Source organism: Pezoporus occidentalis, unplaced genomic scaffold (assembly GCF_034315485.1).
Source record: "Pezoporus occidentalis ecotype Australia unplaced genomic scaffold, CSIRO_AGI_Poc_V1 ctg580, whole genome shotgun sequence".
Taxonomy (NCBI): Eukaryota; Metazoa; Chordata; class Aves; order Psittaciformes; family Psittacidae; genus Pezoporus; species Pezoporus occidentalis.
Window position 1 is genome coordinate 1 of NW_026915922.1, and position 22,511 is coordinate 22,511.

The 22,511-nt window shown below is 58.8% G+C and overlaps 2 protein-coding genes and 1 long non-coding RNA gene across 3 annotated transcripts in view; 2 read left to right on the top strand and 1 right to left on the bottom strand.

The window, feature by feature from the left end:
• Positions 1-1,198: 1,198 nt before the first annotated feature.
• Positions 1,199-3,016, top strand: LOC134174138 (uncharacterized). Its single transcript, XR_009968521.1, has 2 exons — positions 1,199-1,396; positions 2,859-3,016. It is a non-coding gene; the product is annotated as an uncharacterized LOC134174138 (long non-coding RNA).
• A 435-nt stretch (positions 3,017-3,451) lies between these two features.
• Positions 3,452-7,669, top strand: LOC134174139 (uncharacterized). Its single transcript, XM_062638821.1, has 5 exons — positions 3,452-3,490; positions 4,724-4,785; positions 6,588-6,789; positions 7,196-7,258; positions 7,346-7,669. The coding sequence occupies exons 1-5, from the start codon at positions 3,452-3,454 to the stop codon at positions 7,667-7,669; spliced, it is 690 nt and encodes a 229-aa protein (XP_062494805.1).
• BAG6 (BAG cochaperone 6) overlaps positions 7,020-22,511 on the bottom strand; it is a 31,777-nt gene continuing 16,285 nt past the window's right edge. Inside the window, 10 exon segments of the mRNA XM_062638820.1 lie at positions 7,020-7,030; positions 7,906-8,054; positions 8,954-9,100; positions 10,019-10,126; positions 10,478-10,567; positions 10,658-10,717; positions 12,327-12,482; positions 14,472-14,596; positions 17,239-17,341; positions 19,968-20,021. Coding sequence (XP_062494804.1) covers positions 7,926-8,054; positions 8,954-9,100; positions 10,019-10,126; positions 10,478-10,567; positions 10,658-10,717; positions 12,327-12,482; positions 14,472-14,596; positions 17,239-17,341; positions 19,968-20,021 — 972 coding nt within the window. The 3' untranslated portion in view covers positions 7,020-7,030; positions 7,906-7,925.

Sequence of the window (22,511 nt, forward strand, 5' to 3'; positions counted from 1 at the left end):
CTGTGGGGTTTCTATGGGGCTCTATGGGGTCTCTATGGGGCTCTATGGGGTTTCTATGGGGCTCTATGGGGTTTCTATGGGGCTCTGTGGGGATCTATGGGGCTCTATGGGGCTCTATGGGGCTCTATGGGGTTTCTATGGGGCTCTATGGGGTGGGGTTTCTGTGGGGCTCTATGGGGCTCTGTGGGGCTCTATGGGGTTTCTGTGGGGCTCTATGGGGTTTCTGTGGGGTTTCTATGGGGTTTCTATGGGGATCTATGGGGTTTCTATGGGGTTTCTGTGGGGCTCTATGGGGTTTCTATGGGGCTCTATGGGGTTTCTATGGGGCTCTATGGGGTCTCTATGGTACCTATGGGGCTCTATGGGGACTCTATGGGGTCTCTATGGGGTATCTATGGGCCTCTATGGGGTATCTATGGGATATCTATGGGGCTCTATGGGGCTCTATGGGGCTCTATGGGTCTCTATGGTCTCTATGGATCTCTATGGGGCTCTATGGGGCTCTGTGGGGCTCTGTGGGGCTCTGTGGGGCTCTATGGGGCTCTATGGGGCTCTGTGGGGCTCTATGGGGCTCTATGGGTCTCTATGGAGTCTCTATGGGGATCTGTGGGGATCTATGGGGATCTGTGGGGTTTCTATGGGGCTCTGTGGGGTTTCTGTGGGGCTCTATGGGGGCTCTGTGGGGCTCTATGGGGCTCTGTGGGGCTCTGTGGGGATCTATGGGGCTCTATGGCGTTTCTATGGGGCTATATGGGGTCTCTATGGGGCTCTGGGGTTTCTGTGGGGCTCTGTGGGTCTCAATGGGGCTCTATGGAGCACTATGGGGTTCTATGGGGCTCTGTGGGGTTCTATGGGGCGCTATGGGGCTCTGTGGGGTTCTATGGGGCTCTGTGGGGCTCTATGGGGCTCTGTGGGGTTCTATGGGGCTCTATGGGGCTCTGTGGGGTTTCTATGGGGCTCTATGGGGGCTCTGTGGGGCTCTATGGGGCTCTATGGGTCTCTATGGGGATCTATGGCGTTTCTGTGGGGATCTATGGGGTTTCTATGGGGCTCTATGAGGTCTCTATATGGGGTCTCTATGGGTTTTTTGGGGTCTCTATGGGGTGTTTATGGGGTCTCTGTGGGGTCTCTATGGGGTCTCTATGGGGTCTCTATGGGGTCTATGGGGTAACCCATGCTCTCTTCCCCCTCCCCCCAGCCGCTCCCCCCCCCCGCCCCCCCCCCGGGCCCCATCGGCACCGAACGGGCCCAGAGAGCGAAGCCCCCCCCCGAGGAGGGGGGGCGGGGCCTCGGCGCGGGGGGGGGCGGGGCCTGGGGGGGGGCGGAGCCTTGGGAGCCCCCCCCCGACAGCGACCCCCGAGCCCAGCGCGAGAAGGAGCCGCCCCCAAGTGATGGGGTGAGGGGGGGGGGGGAGGGGCACTTGGGGGTCAGATGGGGGTCACGGGGTCACTTATGGGTCTGGGGTCACTTATGGGGTTTGGGTCACACGTGGGTCACGGGGTCATTTGTGGGTCATGGGGTCACTTGTGGGTCAGGGGGTCACATGGGGCTGGGGGGAAGTTGTGGGTCAGGAGGTCATTTGTGGGTCATGGGGTCACTTGTGGGTCAGGGGGTCACATGGGGCTGGGGGGAAGTTGTGGGTCAGGAGGTCGTTTGTGGGTCATGGGGTCACTTGTGGGTCACTGGGTCATTTGTGGGTCAGGGGGTCACTTGTGGGTCAGGGGGTCACATGGGGCTGGGGGGAAGTTGTGGGTCAGGAGGTCATTTGTGGGTCAGGGGGTCACTTGTGGGTCACTGGGTCATTTGTGGGTCAGGGGGTCACTTGTGGGTCAGGAGGTCATTTGTCACGGGGTCATGGGGGGTCACATTTTGGGTGGGGTCACAGGGGGTCACATGGGGCTGGGGGGGTCAGTTGTGGGTCATGGGGTCACGGGGTCTGGGGGAAGTTGTGGGTCAGGAGGTCATTTGTGGATCACAGGGTTACTTGTGGGTCACCTGGTCACTTAGGGGTCATGGGGTCACATATGGGTCATGGGGTCACATGGGTCTGGGGGTCACTTGTGTGGCATGGGGTCACTTATGGGTCACAGGGTCCCTTAGGGGTCATGGGGTCACATATGGGTCACGGGGGGCACCTGGGGGTGAGGAGGTTACTTGTGGGTCATGGGGTCACTTATGGGTCACAGGGTCCCTTAGGGGTCATGGGGTCAGTTGTGGGGCCGGGGGTCACGTATGGGGCTGAGGGTCACATATGGGTCAGGGTTCACTTATGGGTCACGGGGTCATGGGTCAGGGTCATTTATGGGTCATGGGGTCACTTATGGGTCACGGGGTCACGGTCATTTATGGGTCATGGGGTCACTTATGGGTCACGGGGTCACGGTCATTTATGGGTCATGGGGTCACTTATGGGTCACGGGTCAGGGTCATTTATGGGTCATGGGGTCACTTATGGGTCACGGGGTCACGGTCATTTATGGGTCATGGGGTCACTTATGGGTCACGGGTCAGGGTCATTTATGGGTCATGGGGTCACGGGTCAGGGTCGTTTATGGGTCACGGGGTCACTTACGGGTCACGGGGTCACGGTCATTTATGGGTCATGGGGTCACTTATGGGTCACGGGGTCACTTATGGGTCATGGGGTCACTTATGGGTCATGGGGTCACTTATGGGTCACGGGTCAGGGTCATTTATGGGTCATGGGGTCACTTATGGGTCATTTATGGGTCATGGGGTCACTTATGGGTCACGGGGTCAGGGTCATTTATGGGTCATGGGGTCACTTATGGGTCACGGGGTCACTTAAAGGTCAAGACCCCTCCCCCATTGACTCCCTGTCCCCTCCCCCCCCCCAGTTGGACTCCGCCCCCCCCCGCCCTTGGGAGCTGCTGCCGGGGGGAGGGGCGGGGCCTCCACCCCCCAACGGCCCCGAGGCTCCGCCCCCCGAGCCCAAAGGCCCCGCCCCCAACGGGGACCCCTCCCCCCCCGGGCACCGCCTGTACCCGGAGCTCTTCTACAGCGGAGCCGGCGCCGTGGGGCAGGTGTGGGGCAGGGTGGGGGGGGGGGGCGGTTATGGGGCTGGAGGGGTTGTTATATGTCCGGAGGGGGTGGTTATGGGTCTGGAGGCAGCAGTTATGGGTCTGGAGGGGGTGGTTATGGGTCTGGAGGGAGCAGTTATGGGGCAGGGGGGAAGTTATGGGTCTTGAAGGGGCACTTATGGGTCTGGAGAGAGCGGTTATGGGTCTGGAGGGAGCAGTTATGGGTCTCGAGAGAGTGGTTATGGGTCTGGAGGGGGTGGTTATGGGTCTTGAAGGGGCACTTATGGGTCTGGAGAGAGCGGTTATGGGTCTGGAGGGGGTGGTTATGGGTCTGGAGGGGGTGGTTATGGGTCTGGAAGGGGTGGTTATGGGTCTGGAAGGGAGTAGTTATGGGTCTGGAGAGAGCGGTTATGGGTCTGGAGGGAGCGGTTATGGGTCTGGAGAGAGCGGTTATGGGTCTGGAGGGAGCAGTTATGGGTCTGGAGGGGTGGTTATGGGTCTGGAGGGGGTGGTTATGGGTCTGGAAGGGAGCAGTTATGGGTCTGGAGGGGGTGGTTATGGGTCTGGAGGGGGCGGTTATGGGTCTGGAGGGAGCGGTTATGGGTCTCGAGAGAGTGGTTATGGGTCTGGAAGGGAGCAGTTATGGGTCTGGAGGGGGTGGTTATGGGTCTGGAGGGAGCAGTTATGGGTCTGGAAGGGAGCAGTTATGGGTCTGGAGGGGGCGGTTATGGGTCTGGAGGGGGTGGTTATGGGTCTGGAGGGAGCGGTTATGGGTCTGGAGGGGGTGGTTATGGGTCTGGAGGGGGTGGTTATGGGTCTGGAGGGGGTGGTTATGGGTCTGGAGGGAGTGGTTATGGGTCTGGAGGGAGCAGTTATGGGTCTGGAAGGGAGCAGTTATGGGTCTGAAGGGGGTGGTTATGGGTCTGGAAGGGAGCAGTTATGGGTCTGGAGGGGGTGGTTATGGGTCTGGAGGCAGCAGTTATGGGGCAGGGGGGAAGTTATGGGTCTTGAAGGGGCACTTATGGGTCTGGAGAGAGCGGTTATGGGTCTGGAGAGGGTGGTTATGGGTCTGGAGGGAGTGGTTATGGGTCTGGAGGGAGTGGTTATGGGTCTGGAGGGGGTGGTTATGGGTCTGGAAGGGAGGAGTTATGGGTCTGGAGGGGGTGGTTATGGGTCTGGAGGGGGTGGTTATGGGTCTGGAGGGGGTGGTTATGGGTCTGGAGGGGGTGGTTATGGGTCTGGAAGGGAGCAGTTATGGGTCTGGAGGGGGTGGTTATGGGTCTGGAAGGGAGCAGTTATGGGTCTGGAAGGGAGCAGTTATGGGTCTCGAGAGAGTGGTTATGGGTCTGGAGGGAGCGGTTATGGGTCTGGAAGGGGTGGTTATGGGTCTGGAAGGGAGGAGTTATGGGTCTGGAGGGGGTGGTTATGGGTCTGGAAGGGAGCAGTTATGGGTCTGGAAGGGAGCAGTTATGGGTCTGGAAGGGAGCAGTTATGGGTCTGGAGGGGGTGGTTATGGGTCTGGAGGGGGTGGTTATGGGTCTGGAGGGGGCGGTTATGGGGTGGGGTGGGACAGTTGGGGGTCAGCACTTGTGGGGCAGCGCTGTGGGGCTGACCCCTAGCCTGCCTCCTGCCCCCAGGTCCCACATCACCCTGTGCCCCCCGTGACCCACATCCTGCCATAGCCTGATGCACAAGCTGCTGGCAGCAGCTTCCGCCCGGGGACCCCATCGCTGAGCCCCTATAGGTGAGTGGGACCCACACCTGCCCCATAGCGTGACCCACATCACCCCCCAGTGAGCCACACCTGCCCCATAGCGTGACCCACATCACCCCCCCAGTGAGCCACATCTGCCCCATAGCGTGACCCACATCACCCTGTGCCCCATAGTGACCCACATCTGCCCCATAGCCTGTGACCCACATCACATCACCCTGTGCCCCCCCAGTGAGCCCCACATCACCCTGCCCCATAGCCTGACCCACATCGCCCCCATCAGTGAGACCCCCATCCCGCCCCATAGCCTGACCCACATCACCCCCAGTGACCCACAGCCAGACCCACATCGTGCCCCATAGCCTGATCCACATCGCCCCTCACCCCATAGCCTGCCCCACATCACCCTGTGCCCCACACCTTGACCCCCATCCCTCCCCACATCACCCTGTGCCCCATACCTTGACCCCCATCCTGCTCCATAGCCTGACCCACATCACCCCCAGTGACCCACAGCCGGACCCACATCGTGCCCCATAGCCTGACCCACATCACCCCCAGTGACCCACAGCCGGACCCACATCGTGCCCCATAGCCAGATCCACATCGCCCCCCCACCCCATAGCCTGCCCCACATCACCCTGTGCCCCATACCTTGACCCCCATCCCTCCCCATAGCCTGACCCACATCACCCCCAGTGACCCACAGCCGGACCCACATTGTGCCCCATAGCCAGATCCACATCGCCCCCCACCCCATAGCCTGCCCCACATCACACCCCCGTGCCCCATAGCTTGACCCACATCCTGCCCCATAGCCTGATGCACAAGCTGCTGCCCCACAGCCTGCCCCACATCACCGTATGCCCCATACCTTGACCCCCATCCCACCCCATAGCCTGACCCACATCACCCCCAGTGACCCACAGCCGGACCCACATCGTGCCCCATAGCCTGATGTACAAGCTGCTCCCCCATAGCCTGCCTTACATCCTGCCCCATAGCCTGCCCCACATCACCCTGTGCCCCATACCTTGACCCACATCCTGCCCCATAGCCTGATGCACATCACCCCCAGTGACCCACAGCCGGACCCACATCGTGCCCCATAGCCAGATCCACATCACCCCCCACCCCATAGCCTGCCCCACATCACCCTGTGCCCCATACCTTGACCCCCATCCTGCCCCATAGCCTGACCCACATCACCCCCAGTGACCCACAGCCGGACCCACATCGTGCCCCATAGCCAGATCCACATCACCCCCACCCCATAGCCTGCCCCACATCGTGCCCCATAGCCAGATCCACATCACCCCCCCACCCCATAGCCTGCCCCACATCGTGCCCCATAGCCAGATCCACATCACCCCCACCCCATAGCCTGCCCCACATCACCCTGTGCCCCATACCTTGACCCCCATCCTGCCCCATAGCCTGACCCACATCACCCCCAGTGACCCACAGCCGGACCCACATCGTGCCCCATAGCCTGACCCACATCACCCCCAGTGACCCACAGCCGGACCCACATCGTGCCCCATAGCCAGATCCACATCGCCCCCCCACCCCATAGCCTGCCCCACATCACCCTGTGCCCCATACCTTGACCCCCATCCCGCCCCATAGCCTGACCCACATCACCCCCAGTGACCCACAGCCGGACCCACATCGTGCCCCATAGCCAGATCCACATCACCCCCCCACCCCATAGCCTGCCCCACATCACACCCCCGTGCCCCATACCTTGACCCCCATCCCGCCCCATAGCCTGCCCCACATCACACCCCCGTGCCCCATAGCTTGACCCCCCCCTCCCCTCCCCCCCCCAGGCCGCTGCTGGTGCCCGGGGCCGCGCTCCCGCCCCTCCCCCCTCTCAAAGGCCCCTTCCTGGAGCTGCCCCCGCTGGGGGGGGGAGGGGCCCCGGAGCTGCCGCGGGGGGGGGGCGGGGGGGGGGCGGGGCTTCTGCTGCCCCCCCCGGGCCCCCCCTTCCTCTACAGCGCCCCCTACTGCGGGGACACGGCCCTGGTGCAGGTGAGGGGGCGGGGCCGAGGGGGCGGGGCTTCGAGGGAGTGGCAGCCAATGAGGGAGGGGCTGGGGCAAAGGGGGGCAGCGCTATGGGGTGGGAGGGTGAAAAAGGGGGCGGGGCCAGGAGGGACCGGGAGCCAATGGGGGATGAGGAGAGCAAAGGGAAGGGGGTGGGGCTATGGGGTAAAGGGGCGTGGTTATGGGGTGGGCGGGGCTAAGGAAGGGGTGGGGCCATTGGGGGGGTGGAGTAGGGAGGGGTTAAAAGTGGGTGGAGCCAGGAGAGACCAGAAACCAATGGGAGATGAGAGCAGGGGAGGGGTGGGCGGAGCTATGGAGTGGGCGGGGCCACGAGAGTCCGGGAGCCAATGGGAGAGCTCCTTGAGGTCAGGCCACGCCCCCCCCCCCCCCGCAGGTGCGCCAGGACCTGACCCCCCCCTCAGAGTTCTATGGGCAGGGGCAGGGCAGCTTCCAGCAGGTAAAGGCCAAGCCCCGCCCCCTTTGGGCCCAAGCCCCGCCCCCCTTGGGCCTAAGCTCCGCCCCTTCCTCCCCTCCCCCCCCCCAGATGCTGCTGCCGGTGCTGGACCCCCCCGTGGTGAACTTCGGGGCCCCCCCCGCGCCGCCCCTCCCCCCGCTGCTGCCCCTCGGCCGCCTCCTGGCCCCGCCCCCGCGTCCTTTCGCCCCTCCCCCCCCCGGCAAAGGGGGCGGGGCCAGAGGACGCCCCAGCGAGGCCCCTCCCCCCCCTCCTCCACCCCCTCCCCCACCCCCTCACAACCAACCCCGCGGGGCCGCCCCTCCCCCCCCACAACCCTGCCCCACTTCCGGCGCCCGCCGCGCCCCTCCCCCCGCCCGCGCATGGGGGGGGGAGGGGCCGGGGCGACCCCCGTGACCCCTCCCCCCCCTCCCCCCCCCTCCCCTATTTACGTGGGAGGAGGGGCCGGTGTCAATGAATTAATGGAGGGGGGGGAGGGGTGTCAGTGACCCCCGCTATGGGGTTCGCCCCTCCCCCACCCCCCCCCCCTCCCCCACCCCCCATGGTTTGGTTACAGAAAAGTGGAAAAAGGGCAAAACAAAAAAAAAAAAAAAAAGTTTTCAAAACCCCAAAATTTTGGCGTCTTTTTGGGGGTGGGGGAGGGGCCGGAGCTTTATTGGGGGGGTGGGGTCTCGGGGGGGGGAGGGGCGGGCTCCTCGTTGAAGGCCCGGTGGGCGTTGGGGAAGCGCCGGGGGGTGAAGTCGGGGTCGTCGCGGAGGCGGCGCCGGAGGTCGGCTTGGAGCTGGGGGGGGAGGGGGGAGGGGTAAAAAGGGGGGCAGCGCCCCATAGATCCATGGGGCAGGGCTTGGAGGACCAAACCCCGCCCCCTCCCCCCAAGCCAATGAATGGAACCTTCCCATGGCCATGTCCCATAGAGCCCCGCCTGATGGGCGCCCCCTAGCGGGTGGAGGCCAACTTGGTTGACCTTTCAACCCCCTTTCTCTATGGGGTGCCCCATAAGTGGAGCTGCCCCATAGCGCCCTGCCCCATATCCAACACTTTAAGTCGTCGTGTTCCCCACACACACATCCCCCCCCTTTACCCCGTCCCCCCAGCCCCATAGCTCCCCCCCCATCTCTGCCCCATAGCTCCCCCCCCTCTGCCCCATAGCTCCCCCCCCTCTGCCCCATAGCTCCCCCCCCTCTGCCCCATGGATCCCCCCCCTCTGCCCCATGGATCCCCCCCCATCTCTGCCCCATAGCTCCCCCCCCTCTGCCCCATAGCTCCCCCCCCTCTGCCCCATGGATCCCCCCCCTCTGCCCCATAGCTCCCCCCCCTCTGCCCCATAGCTCCCCCCCCTCTGCCCCATAGATCCCCCCCCTCTGCCCCATAGCTCCCCCCCCTCTGCCCCATAGCTCCCCCCCTCTGCCCCATAGCTCCCCCCCCTCTGCCCCATAGCTCCCCCCCCTCTGCCCCATGGATCCCCCCCCTCTGCCCCATAGCTCCCCCCCCTCTGCCCCATAGCTCCCCCCCCTCTGCCCCATGGATCCCCCCCCTCTGCCCCATAGCTCCCCCCTCTGCCCCATAGTCCCCCCCCATCTCTGCCCCATAGATCCCCCCCCCATCTCTGCCCCATAGCTCCCCCCCCCTCTGCCCCATAGCTCCCCCCCTCTGCCCCATAGATCCCAGCCCCCCAAGTACCTGCTCCCGGTACCCGTCCTGCAGGGGCCCCTCGCTCAGTTCCCGGCTCAGGCTCTCGGGGGGCCCCAGGGGCCGGGCCCCAGCGGCTCGGGCAGCGCGACCCACGGCTTCGGCCAGGAGCAATGGGGGGGGCTCGGCCTGCATGGTCTGAGCGGGGGTCAGTGGGGTGGGGTGGACATGGGGCTCTATGGGGCTCTATGGGGCTCTATGGGGCTCTATGGGGCTCTATGGGGTCTGTATGGGGCTCTATGGGGTCTGTATGGGGCTCTATGGGGCTCTATGGGGCTCTATGGGGTTTCTATGGGGTCTCTATGGGGTTTCTATGGGGCTCTATGGGGTATCTATGGGGCTCTATGGGGTCTCTATGGGTCTCTATGGGTCTCTATGGGGCTCTATGGGGTCTGTATGGGGCTCTATGGGGTTTCTATGGGGCTCTATGGGGTATCTATGGGGCTCCATGGGTCTTTATATGGTATCTATGGGGTCTCTGTGGGGCTGTATGGGGCTCTATGTGGTATCTCTGGGGTTTCTATGGGGCTCTATGGGTCTCTATATGATATCTATGGGGTCTCTATAAGGCTCTATGTGCTCTCTATGGGGTCTCTACAGGGCTCTATGGGGTTTCTATGGGGCATTATGGGGTGTCTATGGGGTCTCTGTGGGGCTCTACGGGGTCTCTATGGGTCTCTATATGCTACCTATGGGGTCTATGGGGCTCTATGTGGTATCTATGGGTTTCTATGGGGTCTCTATGGGGTTTCTATGGGGTCTCTATGGGGTCTCTATGGGGTTTCTATGGGGTTTCTATGGGGTCTCTATGGGGTCTCTATGGGGTTCTATGGGGTCTCTATGGGGTTTCTATGGGGTTTCTATGGGGTCTCTATGGGGTCTCTATGGGGTCTCTATGGGGTCTCTATGGGGTCTCTATGGGGCTCTGTGGGGTTTCTATGGGGTCTCTATGGGGTCTCTATGGGTCTCTATGGGTCTCTATGGGTCTCTATGGGTCGATATGGGGTCTCTATGGGTCTCTATGGGTCGCTATGGGTCGCTATGGGGCAGCCCCACCTTGCGGCGCTTGGCCGGCATGCCGCTCATGTAGGCATCGCTCAGGGGCGGCTGCGCCTTCGCCTTGCGCTGGCGCTGAGCATCCTCGCGCAGGATCGGGACCCACTCCTGGGGGGGGGTCAGAGAGTGGGGGCCCAGCCCCACAAGTGCCCCCCATCAGCCCCACAAGTGTCCGTCCCAGCCCAAGTGCCCCCAGCCCCACAAGTCCCCCAAAGCCCAAGTCCCTCCCCAGCCCCACAATTGTCCACCCCAGCCCAAGTCCCCCAAAGCCCAAGTGCCCCCAGCCCCACAAGTCCCCCCCAGCCCAAGTGCCCCCCAGCCCCACAAGTGCCCACCCCAGCCCCACAAGTCCCCCCCAGCCCCACAAGTCCCCCCCAGCCCCACAAGTCCCCCCCAGCCCAAGTCCCTCCCCAGCCCCACAAGTGCCCAGCCCCACAAGTCCCCCCCAGCCCCACTCACGGGGGGCACTGCAGCTGCCCAGGGCTCGCTCTCGGGGCTCAGCACCTCCTCGGCCGTGGTCCCCGGGGGGGGGGAGCCGCTGCCCTCTCTCTATTGGTTGAAAGAGGGGGGGGGGCGTGGTCAGACGAGGCCCCGCCCTCATTGTTAAGCCCCTCCCCCCGTCTTCTAAGCCCCGCCCACCTGAGCGTCCTCCGGGGGTGGCTCCGCCTCCTGCACGTCCATTGGCTCCTCAGGGAGAGGCTGGGGGGGGGGGGTCAATGGGGGGTCAATGCTGGTGCTATGGGGCACGGTCTATGGGGCAGATCTATGGGGCAGATCTATGGGGCAGGATCTATGGGGCACAATCTATAGGGCAGGCTCTATGGGGCAGGCTCTATGGGTCAGGTCTATGGGGCAGGATCTATGGGGCAGGATCTATGGGGCACAATCTATAGGGCAGGCTCTATGGTTCAGGTCTATGGGTCAGGCTCTATGGTTCAGGTCTATGGGTCAGGCTCTATGGGGCAGATCTATGGGGCAGGATCTATGGGGCAGGATCTATAGGTCAGGCTCTATGGGGCAGGTCTATGGGGCAGGATCTATGGGGCAGATCTATGGGGCACAATCTATAGGGCAGGCTCTATGGGGCAGGCTCTATGGTTCAGGTCTATGGGTCAGGCTCTATGGGGCAGGATCTATGGGGCACAATCTATAGGGCAGGCTCTATGGTTCAGGTCTATGGGTCAGGCTCTATGGGGCAGGATCTATGGGGCACAATCTATAGGGCAGGCTCTATGGTTCAGGTCTATGGGTCAGGCTCTATGGGGCAGGTCTATGGGGCAGATCCATGGGGCAGATCTATGGGGCAGGATCTATGGGTCAGGCTCTATGGTTCAGGTCTATGGGTCAGGCCCTATGGGGCAGGTCTATGGGTCAGGCTCTATGGGGCAGGTCTATGGGGCAGATCCATGGGTCAGGCTCTATGGTCAGGCTCTAGGGGTCACGATCTATGGGTCAGGTCTATAGGGCAAGCTCTATGGGGCAAATCTATAGGGATCTATGGGTCACGCTCTATGGTTCAGGCTCTGTGGGGCAGACTCTATGGGGCAGGCTCTATGGTTCAGGTCTATAGGGCAGGCTCTCCGGGGCAGATCTGTGGGGATTTATGGGGCAGGCTCTATGGGGCAGGCCCTATGGTTCAGGTCTATAGGGCAGGCTCTCTGGGGCAGATCTGTGGGGATTTATGGGGCAGGCTCTATGGGGCAGGCTCTATGGGGCAGGCTCTATGGGGCAGGCTCTATGGGGCAGGCTCTATGGGGCAGGCTCTATGGGGCAGATCTGTGGGGATTTATGGGGCAGGCTCTATGGGGGAGGCTCTATGGGGCAGGCTCTATGGGGCAGGCTCTATGGGGCAGATCTATGGGGCAGGCTCTATGGGGCAGATCTGTGGGGATTTATGGGGCAGGCTCTATGGGGCAGGCTCTATGGGGCAGATCTATGGGGATTTATGGGGCAGGCTCTATGGGGCAGGCCCTATGGTTCACGTCTATGGGGCAGGCTCTATGGGGCAGATCTGTGGGGATTTATGGGGCAGGCTCTATGGGGCAGATCTGTGGGGATTTATGGGGCAGGCTCTATGGGGCAGGCTCTATGGGGCAGGCTCTATGGGGCAGATCTGTGGGGATTTATGGGGCAGGCCCTATGGGGCAGGCTCTATGGGGCAGGCTCTATGGGGCAGATCTATGGGGCAGGCTCTATGGGGCAGGCTCTATGGGGCAGATCTATGGGGCAGGCTCTATGGGGCAGATCTATGGGGCAGGCCCTATGGGGCAGGCTCTATGGGGCAGGCTCTATGGGGCCGGGTGCTCACCTGCCGTGGGGCCGGGGGGTCTCCGACGCGCCTCACATAGGGCAGGACCTGCTCGGGGGTCACGGGCATCTGCTCCAGCACCGCCTGGAGCCGCAGCCCCACAACGGCCGTGAGCCAGCCCCCCAGCGCGGGGGCCACGTCGGCAGAGAGGCGGCGCTGTGGGGAGAGAGATAATGGGGGTCAATGGGGGGCAATGGGGCAATGGGGGTCAATGGGGCAATGGGGGTCAATGGGGCAATGGGGGTCAATGGGGCAATGGGGGTCAATGGGTCAATGGGGGGAATGGGGGTCAATGGGGCAATGGGGGTCAATGGGGGTCAATGGGGCAATGGGGCAATGGGGGTCAATGGGGGTCAATGGGGCAATGGGGCAATGGGGGTCAATGGGGGGAATGGGGGGCAATGGGGCAATGGGGGTAATGGAGGGCAGTTCGGGGTGTATGCGGGGCAATGGGGAGCAATGGGAGTAATGGGGCCAATGGGCAATGGGGGGTAATGGGGGTCAATGGGGGGTAATGGGGGTCAATGGGGCAATGGGGGAATGGGGCAATGGGGGGAATGGGGGGCAATGGGGGCAATGGGGGCAATGGGGGTCAATGGGGCAATGGGGGTCAATGGGGGCAATGGGGGTCAATGGGGCAATGGGGGTCAATGGGGGGAATGGGGGGCAATGGGGCAATGGGGGTAATGGGGGTCAATGGGGCAATGGGGGGAATGGGGGCAATGGGGCAATGGGGGTCAATGGGGCAATAGGGGTCAATGGGGGCAATGGGGGGCAATGGGGCAATGGGGGTCAATGGGGCAATGGGGGCAATGGGGGGAATGGGGGGGCAATGGGGGTCAATGGGGCAATGGGGCAATGGGGGGAAATGGGGGTCAATGGGGCAATGGGGGGCAATGGGGCAATGGGGGCAATGGGGGTCAATGGGGGGAATGGGGGGCAATGGGGCAATGGGGGCAATGGGGGTCAATGGGGGTCAATGGGGGCAATGGGGGCAATGGGGGTAATGGGGGTCAATGGGACTCAGTGGGGTTCAATGGGGGCAATGGGTGCTATAGAGGGCTGGTTATGAGGGCTATGGGGGGTTATGAGGGCCTATGGGGCTGGGGAGGGTAGGTGTCCGTAGGGTGTCTATGGGGTATCAGTAGGGTTCTATAGGTGTCTATGGGGCGCTATGGGTGTCTATGGGGTGCTATTGTTGTCTATGGGGTGCCTATGGGTGTCTATGGGGTGTCTATGGGGTTTCTATTGGGGTCTATGGGGATCTATGGGGTGTCTATGGGGTTTCTATGGGGGTCTATGGGTGTCTATGGGGTGTCCATGGGGTGTCTATGGGGTGCTATGGGTCTCTATGGGTGTCTATGGGGTGTCTATGGGGTGCTATGGGTCTCTATGGGTGTCTATGGGGTGTCTATGGGGTGTCCATGGGTGTCTATGGGGTCTATGGGGTGTCTATGGGGTATCCATGGGTGTCTATGGGGTCTATGGGGTGTCTATGGGGTATCCATGGGTGTCTATGGGGTCTATGGGTTGCTATGGGTTCCTGTGGGGTCCCTATGGGTCCCTATGGGTATCTATGGGGTGCTATGGGGTCCCTATGGGTCGCTATGGGGTCCCTATGGGGTCCCTATGGGTTGCTGTGGGTCCCTATGGGTCGCTATGGGGTCCCTATGGGGTTTCTATGGGGTCGCTATGGGTCGCTATGGGGTTGCTATGGGGTCCCTATGGGTCGCTATGGGTCGCTATGGGTCCTTATGGGGTGTCTATGGGGTGTCTATGGATCCCTATGGGGTCGCTATGGGGTCCCTATGGGTCGCTATGGGGTCCCTATGGGTCGCAATGGGGTCGCTATGGGTCGCTATGGGGTGTCTATGGATCCCTATGGGTGGCTATGGGTCGCTATGGGTCGCTGTGGGTCCCTATGGGTCGCTATACGGTCCCTATGGGGTTTCTATGGGGTTGCTATGGGTCGCTATGGGTCGCTATGGGTCGCTATGGGTCCCTATGTGTCTCTATGGGTCTCTATGGGGTCCCTATGGGTCGCTATGGGGTCCCTATGGGTCCCTATGGGTCGCTATGGGTCCCTATGGGTCCCTATGGGGTCCCTATGGGTCGCGCGCGGTGGGGGGGGGGGGTAGCGCTCACGATGCGGTCGCTGATGAGCGCCGCCAGGGCCCCGCGCTCCCCGCGCAGGCAGAGCAGGTTCAGCGCCAGGCACTCGAGGAGGCCCCGGTTACAGAGCTCCAGCAGGCGCGGCCCGAACGTCCCGTCTGGGGAGACCATAGAGACCAGAGAGACCATAGAGAGACCATAGAGACCATAGAGAGACCATAGAGACCATAGAGAGACCATAGAGAGACCATAGAGAGACCATAGAGAGACCATAGAGAGACCATAGAGAGACCATAGAGAGGCCATAGAGAGACCATAGAGAGACCATAGAGAGGCCATAGAGAGACCATAGAGAGACCATAGAGAGACCATAGAGAGGCCATAGAGAGACCATAGAGAGACCATAGAGAGGCCATAGAGAGACCATAGAGAGACCATAGAGAGGCCATAGAGAGACCATAGAGAGACCATAGAGAGACCATAGAGAGGCCATAGAGAGACCATAGAGAGACCATAGAGAGGCCATAGAGAGACCATAGAGAGGCCATAGAGAGACCATAGAGAGACCATAGAGAGACCATAGAGAGACCATAGAGACCATAGAGAGACCATAGAGAGACCATAGAGAGACCATAGAGAGACCATAGAGAGAGCATAGAGAGGCCATAGAGAGACCATAGAGAGACCATAGAGAGACCATAGAGAGACCATAGAGAGACCATAGAGAGACCATAGAGAGGCCATAGAGAGACCATAGAGAGACCATAGAGAGACCATAGAGAGGCCATAGAGAGACCATAGAGAGACCATAGAGAGACCATAGAGAGACCATAGAGAGGCCATAGAGAGACCATAGAGAGGGCATAGAGAGGACATAGAGAGGCCATAGAGAGACCATAGAGAGACCATAGAGACCATAGAGAGGCCATAGAGAGGCCATAGAGAGGCCATAGAGAGGCCATAGAGAGGCCATAGAGAGACCATAGAGAGACCATAGAGAGACCATAGAGAGACCATAGAGAGACCATAGAGACCATAGAGAGACCATAGAGAGACCATAGAGAGACCATAGAGAGACCATAGAGAGACCATAGAGAGGCCATAGAGAGACCATAGAGATCATAGAGAGGGCATAGAGAGACCATAGAGACCATAGAGAGACCATAGAGAGGGGATAGAGAGACCATAGAGAGACCATAGAGAGACCATAGAGAGACCATAGAGAGACCATAGAGACCATAGAGACCATAGAGACCATAGAGAGACCATAGAGAGGCCATAGAGAGACCATAGAGAGACCATAGAGAGGCCATAGAGAGACCATAGAGACCATAGAGAGGTGATAGAGAGACCATAGAGAGGCCATAGAGAGACCATAGAGAGACCATAGAGAGACCATAGAGAGGGGATAGAGAGACCATAGAGAGACCATAGAGAGACCATAGAGAGACCATAGAGAGACCATAGAGAGGCCATAGAGAGACCATAGAGAGACCATAGAGAGACCATAGAGAGACCATAGAGAGACCATAGAGAGACCATAGAGAGACCATAGAGAGACCATAGAGAGGCCATAGAGAGACCATAGAGAGACCATAGAGAGACCATAGAGAGACCATAGAGAGACCATAGAGAGACCATAGAGAGGCCATAGAGAGACCATAGAGAGACCATAGAGAGACCATAGAGAGACCATAGAGAGACCATAGAGAGACCATAGAGAGACCATAGAGAGACCATAGAGAGACCATAGAGAGGCCATAGAGAGGCCATAGAGAGGGGATAGAGAGGCCATAGAGAGACCATAGAGAGGCCATAGAGAGACCATAGAGAGGCCATAGAGAGACCATAGAGAGACCATAGAGAGACCATAGAGAGGGGATAGAGAGACCATAGAGAGACCATAGAGAGACCATAGAGAGGCCATAGAGAGACCATAGAGAGACCATAGAGAGACCATAGAGAGGGGATAGAGAGACCATAGAGAGGCCATAGAGAGACCATAGAGAGGGGATAGAGAGACCATAGAGAGACCATAGAGAGACCATAGAGAGGGGATAGAGAGACCATAGAGAGACCATAGAGAGGCCATAGAGAGACCATAGAGAGGCCATAGAGACACATAGAGAGACCATAGAGAGACCATAGAGAGCATAGAGACCATAGAGAGACCATAGAGAGGCCATAGAGAGACCATAGAGAGGCCATAGAGACACATAGAGAGACCATAGAGAGACCATAGAGACCCATAGAGACCCATAGAAACCACAGAGACCCACAGAGACCCCATAGAGACCCCATAGAGACCCATAGGGACCCCATAGAGACCCCACGGAGACCAATAGAGACCCCATAGAGACCCATAGAGACCCCATAGAGACCCCATAGAGACCCCATAGAGACCCCACAGAGACCAATAGAGACCCCATAGAGACCCATAGAGACCCATAGAGACCCCACAGAGACCAATAGAGACCCCATAGCACCCCAGAGACCCATAGAGACCCCCTAGAGACCAATAGAGAGCCCATAGAGACCCATAGAAACCCCACAGAGACCCACAGAGACCCCATAGAGACCCCATAGAGACCCATAGAGACCCATAGAGACACTATAGAGCCCCCACAGAGACCAATAGAGACCCCATAGCACCCCAGAGACCCATAGAGACCCCATAGAGCCCCACAGAGACCCCCATAGAGCCCCATAGAGCCCCACAGAGACCCCATAGAGCCCCATAGAGACCCCATAGCGCCCCATAGAGACCCCATAGCGCCCCATAGCGCCCCATAGCACCCACCGGTGCAGCGCAGGACGTGCAGGGCGATGCGGTTGAACTGCTCCTGCAGGAACTCCACATTGGTGCGGGTGATGTCGACCCCCTCGGCCACGTGCACCCCAGCCTGGGGGGGGCACCGCGACCCATAAGTGTGGGGCTGACCCATAAGTGTGGGGCTGACCCATAAGTGTGGGGCTGACCCATAAGTATGGGGCTGACCCACAGCACCCCCCACAGACCCCCCCATTTGCCCCACAGATCCCCTATGGAGCCCCATGGACCCTCTTGAACCCACCCCCATAGACCCATAAGTGTGGGGCTGACCCATAAGTATGGGGCTGACCCATAAGTATGGGGCTGACCCACAGGACCCCCCATAGACCCCCCCATTTGCCCCATAGATCCCCTATGGAGCCCCATGGACCCTCTTGAACCCACCCTCATAGACCCATAAGTGTGGGGCTGACCCATAAGTGTGGGGCTGACCCATAAGTGTGGGGCTGACCCACAGGACCCCCCCATAGACCCCCCCATTTGCCCCATAGATCCCCTATGGAGCCCCATGGACCCTCCTGAACCCACATCCATAGACCCATAAGTGTGGGGCTGACCCATAAGTGTGGGGCTGACCCATAAGTATGGGGCTGACACACAGGACCCCCCCATAGACCCCCCCATTTGCCCCATAGATCCCCTATGGAGCCCCATGGACCCTCCTGAACCCACCCCCATAGACCCATAAGTGTGGGGCTGACCCATAAGTATGGGGCTGACCCATAAGTGTGGGGCTGACCCACAGGACCCCCCCATAGACCCCCCCCATTTGCCCCATAGATCCCCTATGGAGCCCCACGGACCCTCTTGAACCCACATCCATAGACCCATAAGTGTGGGGCTGACCCATAAGTATGGGGCTGACCCACAGGACCCCCCATAGACCCCCCCATTTGCCCCATAGATCCCCTATGGAGCCCCACGGACCCTCCTGAACCCACCCCCATAGACCCATAAGTGTGGGGCTGACCCACAAGTATGGGGCTGACCCATAAGTATGGGGCTGACCCACAGCACCCCCAATAGACCCCCCCATTTGCCCCATAGATCCCCTATGGAGCCCCATGGACCCTCCTGAACCCACCCCCATAGACCCATAAGTGTGGGGTTGACCCATAAGTATGGGGCTTACCCACAGGACCCCCCCATAGACCCCCCCATTTGCCCCACAGATCCCCTATGGAGCCCCACGGACCCTCCTGAACCCACCCCCATAGACCCATAAGTGTGGGGCTGACCCATAAGTATGGGGCTGACCCACAGGACCCCCCCATAGACCCCCCCATTTGCCCCATAGATCCCCTATGGAACCCCACGGACCCTCTTGAACCCACCCTCATAGACCCATAAGTGTGGGGCTGACCCGTAAGTATGGGGCTGACCCATAAGTATGGGGCTGACCCACAGCAACCCCCCACAGACCACCCCATTTGCCCCATAGATCCCCTATGGAGCCCCATGGACCCTCCTGAACCCACCCCCATAGACCCGTAAGTGTGGGGCTGACCCATAAGTGTGGGGCTGACCCACAGGACCCCCACATAGACCCCCCCATTTGCCCCATAGATCCCCTATGGAGCCCCATGTACCCTCCTGAACTCACCCCCATAGACCCATAAGTGTGGGGCTGACCCACAGCACCCCCATAGACCCCCCCCATCTGCCCCATAGATGCCCTATGGAGCTCAATGGACCCCCCTGATCCCCACATCTGCCCCATACATCCCCCCGACCCCAATGACAACCATAGACCCCCCCCGCCCCATGGAGACCCCATATCCACCCCATAGACCCCATCATCCGGAGCCCTATGGATGCCCTACGATCACAACACAGCTGCCCCATAGATCCGTTATAATCCCCCCCAACCTCCAGCCCCACATCCACCCCACAGAATGCCCACCCACTGATCCACAGAGCCCCACAGAGACCCATAGAGACCCCATAGAGCCCCACAGAGACCCATAGAGACCCCATAGAGACCCCACAGAGCCCCCTAGAGCCCCCATAGTGCCCAACAGAGCCCCATAGAAACCCCAGAGAGCCCCATAGAAACCCCAGAGAGCCCCATAGAGACCCCATAGAGACCCACAGAGCCCCATAGAGACCCCATAGAGCCCCAGAGAAACCCCCCAGAGCCCCATAAAGACCCCATAGAGCCCATAAAGCCCCATAGAGCCCCCATAGAGGCCCCATAGAGGCCCATAGAGCCCCCATAGAGCCCCATAGACCCCATAGAGACCCCATAGAGCCCCATAGAGACCCCATAGAGCCCCATAGAGCCCCATAGAAACCCCATAAAGCCCCATAGAAACCCCACAGAGCCCCATAGAGGCCCCATAGAGCCCCAGAGAAACCCCACGGAGCCCCATAGAGCCCCCATAAAGCCCCATAGAGCCCCATAGAAACCCCATAGAGCCCCACAGAAACCCCATAGAGCCCCATAGCAACCCATAGCAACCCCATAGAGACCCCATAGAGACCCCATAAACCCCCATAGAGCCCCATAGAAACCCCATAAAGCCCCATAGAGCCCCATAGAAACCCCATAAAGCCCCATAGAGCCCCACAGAAACCCCATAGAGCCCCCATAAAGCCCCATAGAAACCCCATAAAGCCCCATAGAGCCCCATAGAAACCCCATAGAGCCCCATAGAGCCCCATAGAGCCCCATAGAGCCCCCCAGCCCCACTCACGAAGCTCTCCCGGATGAAGTCCTCCAGCCCCATGATGAGGTTGTGGGTCGCAGCCTGGGGGGGGGGAGGGGCCCAGCGTTAGGGGGCAGTTTTGGGGCGATTTTTCAGCTTTTTGGGGCTTTTGGGGGATGGGATTGGGGGATTTGGGGCAATTTTCTGTGGGTTTGGGGGTTCCGTGGGGCCTAAACCCAGTTTGGGTCAAATCCAGCCCAGTTTGGGTCATTTTGGGTCAATTCCAGCCCATTTTGGGTCAATTCCAGCCCAGTTTGGGTCAAATCCAGCCCAGTTTGGGTCAATTCCAGCCCAGTTTGGGTCATTTTGGGTCAATTCCAGCCCATTTTGGGTCAATTCCAGCCCAGTTTGGGTCATTTTGGGTCAATTCCAGCCCATTTTGGGTCAGTTTGGGTCAATTCCAGCCCATTTGGGTCAATTCCAGCCCATTTTGTCTCATTTTGATCCCATTTTGGGTCCTTTTGATCCCATTTTGGGTCCTTTTGTCCCATTTTGTGCCCATTTTGTCCCATTTTGTCCCATTTTGTGCCCATTTTGTCCCATTTTCTGCCCATTTTGTCCCATTTTGTGCCCATTTGGATCCCATTTTGTCCCATTTTGTCCCATTTTGTGCCCATTTTGTCCCATTTTGTCCCATTTTCTGCCCATTTTGTCCCATTTGGATCCCATTTTGTCCCATTTTCTGCCCATTTTGACCCAGTTTGGGCCCATTTCCAGCCCAGTTTGGCCCATTTTCCAGCCCAGTTTTCTCCCATTTTGTCCCATTTTCCAGCCCATTTTGGGTCAATTCCAGCCCAGTTTGTGCCCATTTTGCCCAGTTTGACCCATTTGGTCAATTCCATGCCCAGTTTGTCCCCCCCGTGCCATTTTGGGTCAATTCCAGCCCATTTCAGTTTGTTCTGGGTCAGTTTCAGCCCATTTTGATCCCATTTTGTCCCATTTTGATCCCATTTTGTCCCCCCCCGTGCCCATGGGGTGACTCACGCGCACGTTGCGGTCGCTGGGCCGATTTTGTCCCATTTTGTCCCATTTTGTGCCCATTTTGTGCCATTTTGACCCATTTTATCCCATTTTGACCCATTTTGTGCCCATTTTGACCCATTTTATCCCATTTTGACCCATTTTGTGCCCATTTTGTGCCCATTTTATCCCATTTTGTCCCATTTTGATCCCATTTTGTCCCCCCCCGTGCCCATGGGGTTTGGCCCATTTTGTGGGCCGATTTTGTCCCATTTTGTCCCATTTTGTGCCCATTTTATCCCCATTTTGACCCATTTTGATCCCCTTGTCCCCCCCCCGTGCCCATTTGGATCCCATTTTCTCCCATTTTGTCCCATTTTCTCCCATTTTGTGCCCATTTTCTCCCATTTTGATCCCATTTTATCCCATTTTATCCCATTTTGTGCCCATTTTGATCCCATTTTGTCCCATTTTATCCCATTTTGTCCCATTTTGTGCCCATTTTATCCCATTTTGTCCCATTTTGTGCCAATTTTGTCCCATTTTGTCCCATTTTGACCCATTTTGTCCCATTTTCTCCCATTTTGTTCCCATTTTGTCCCATTTTGTCCCATTTTGTGCCCATTTTGTGTCCCATTTTGTGCCCATTTTGATCCCATTTTGATCCCATTTTCTGCCCATTTTGATCCCATTTTGTGCCCATTTTGTGCCATTTTGTCCCATTTTGTCCCATTTTCTCCCATTTTGTCCCATTTTTTCCCATTTTGTGCCCATTTTGTCCCATTTTGATCCCATTTTGTCCCATTTTCTGCCCATTTTGACCCATTTTGTCCCATTTTGACCCATTTTCTCCCATTTTGACCCATTTTGTGCCCATTTTGACCCATTTTCTCCCATTTTGTTCCCATTTTGACCCATTTTGTCCCATTTTCTGCCCATTTTGGCCCATTTTGTCCCATTTTGTGCTCATTTTGTCCCATTTTGTCCCATTTTGTGCCCATTTTGATCCCATTTTGTCCCATTTTGTGCCCATTTTGTCCCATTTTGTCCCATTTTGTCCCATTTTGTCCCATTCTGTCCCATTTTGTCCCATTTTGATCCCATTTTGTGCCCATTTTGTCCCATTCTGTCCCATTTTCTCCCATTTTGATCCCATTTTGTCCCATTTTGTCCCATTTTGTGCCAATTTTGTCCCATTTTGTCCCATTTTGATCCCATTTTGTGCCATTTTGTGCCCATTTTGTGCCCATTTCGTCCCATTTTGTCCCATTTTCTGCCCATTTTATCCCATTTTGTCCCATTTTCTGCCCATTTTGTCCCATTTTGTGCCCATTTTATCCCATTTGGATCCCATTTTGTCCCATTTTGTCCCATTTTGTCCCATTTTGTGCCCATTTTGTCCCATTTTGTCCCATTTTATCCCATTTTGTCCCATTTTGTCCCATTTTGTGCCCATTTTGTCCCATTTTGTGCCCATTTTATCCCATTTTATCCCATTTTTTCCCATTTTGTGCCCATTTTGTCCCATTTTGATCCCATTTTGATCCCATTTTCTCCCATTTTGTTCCCATT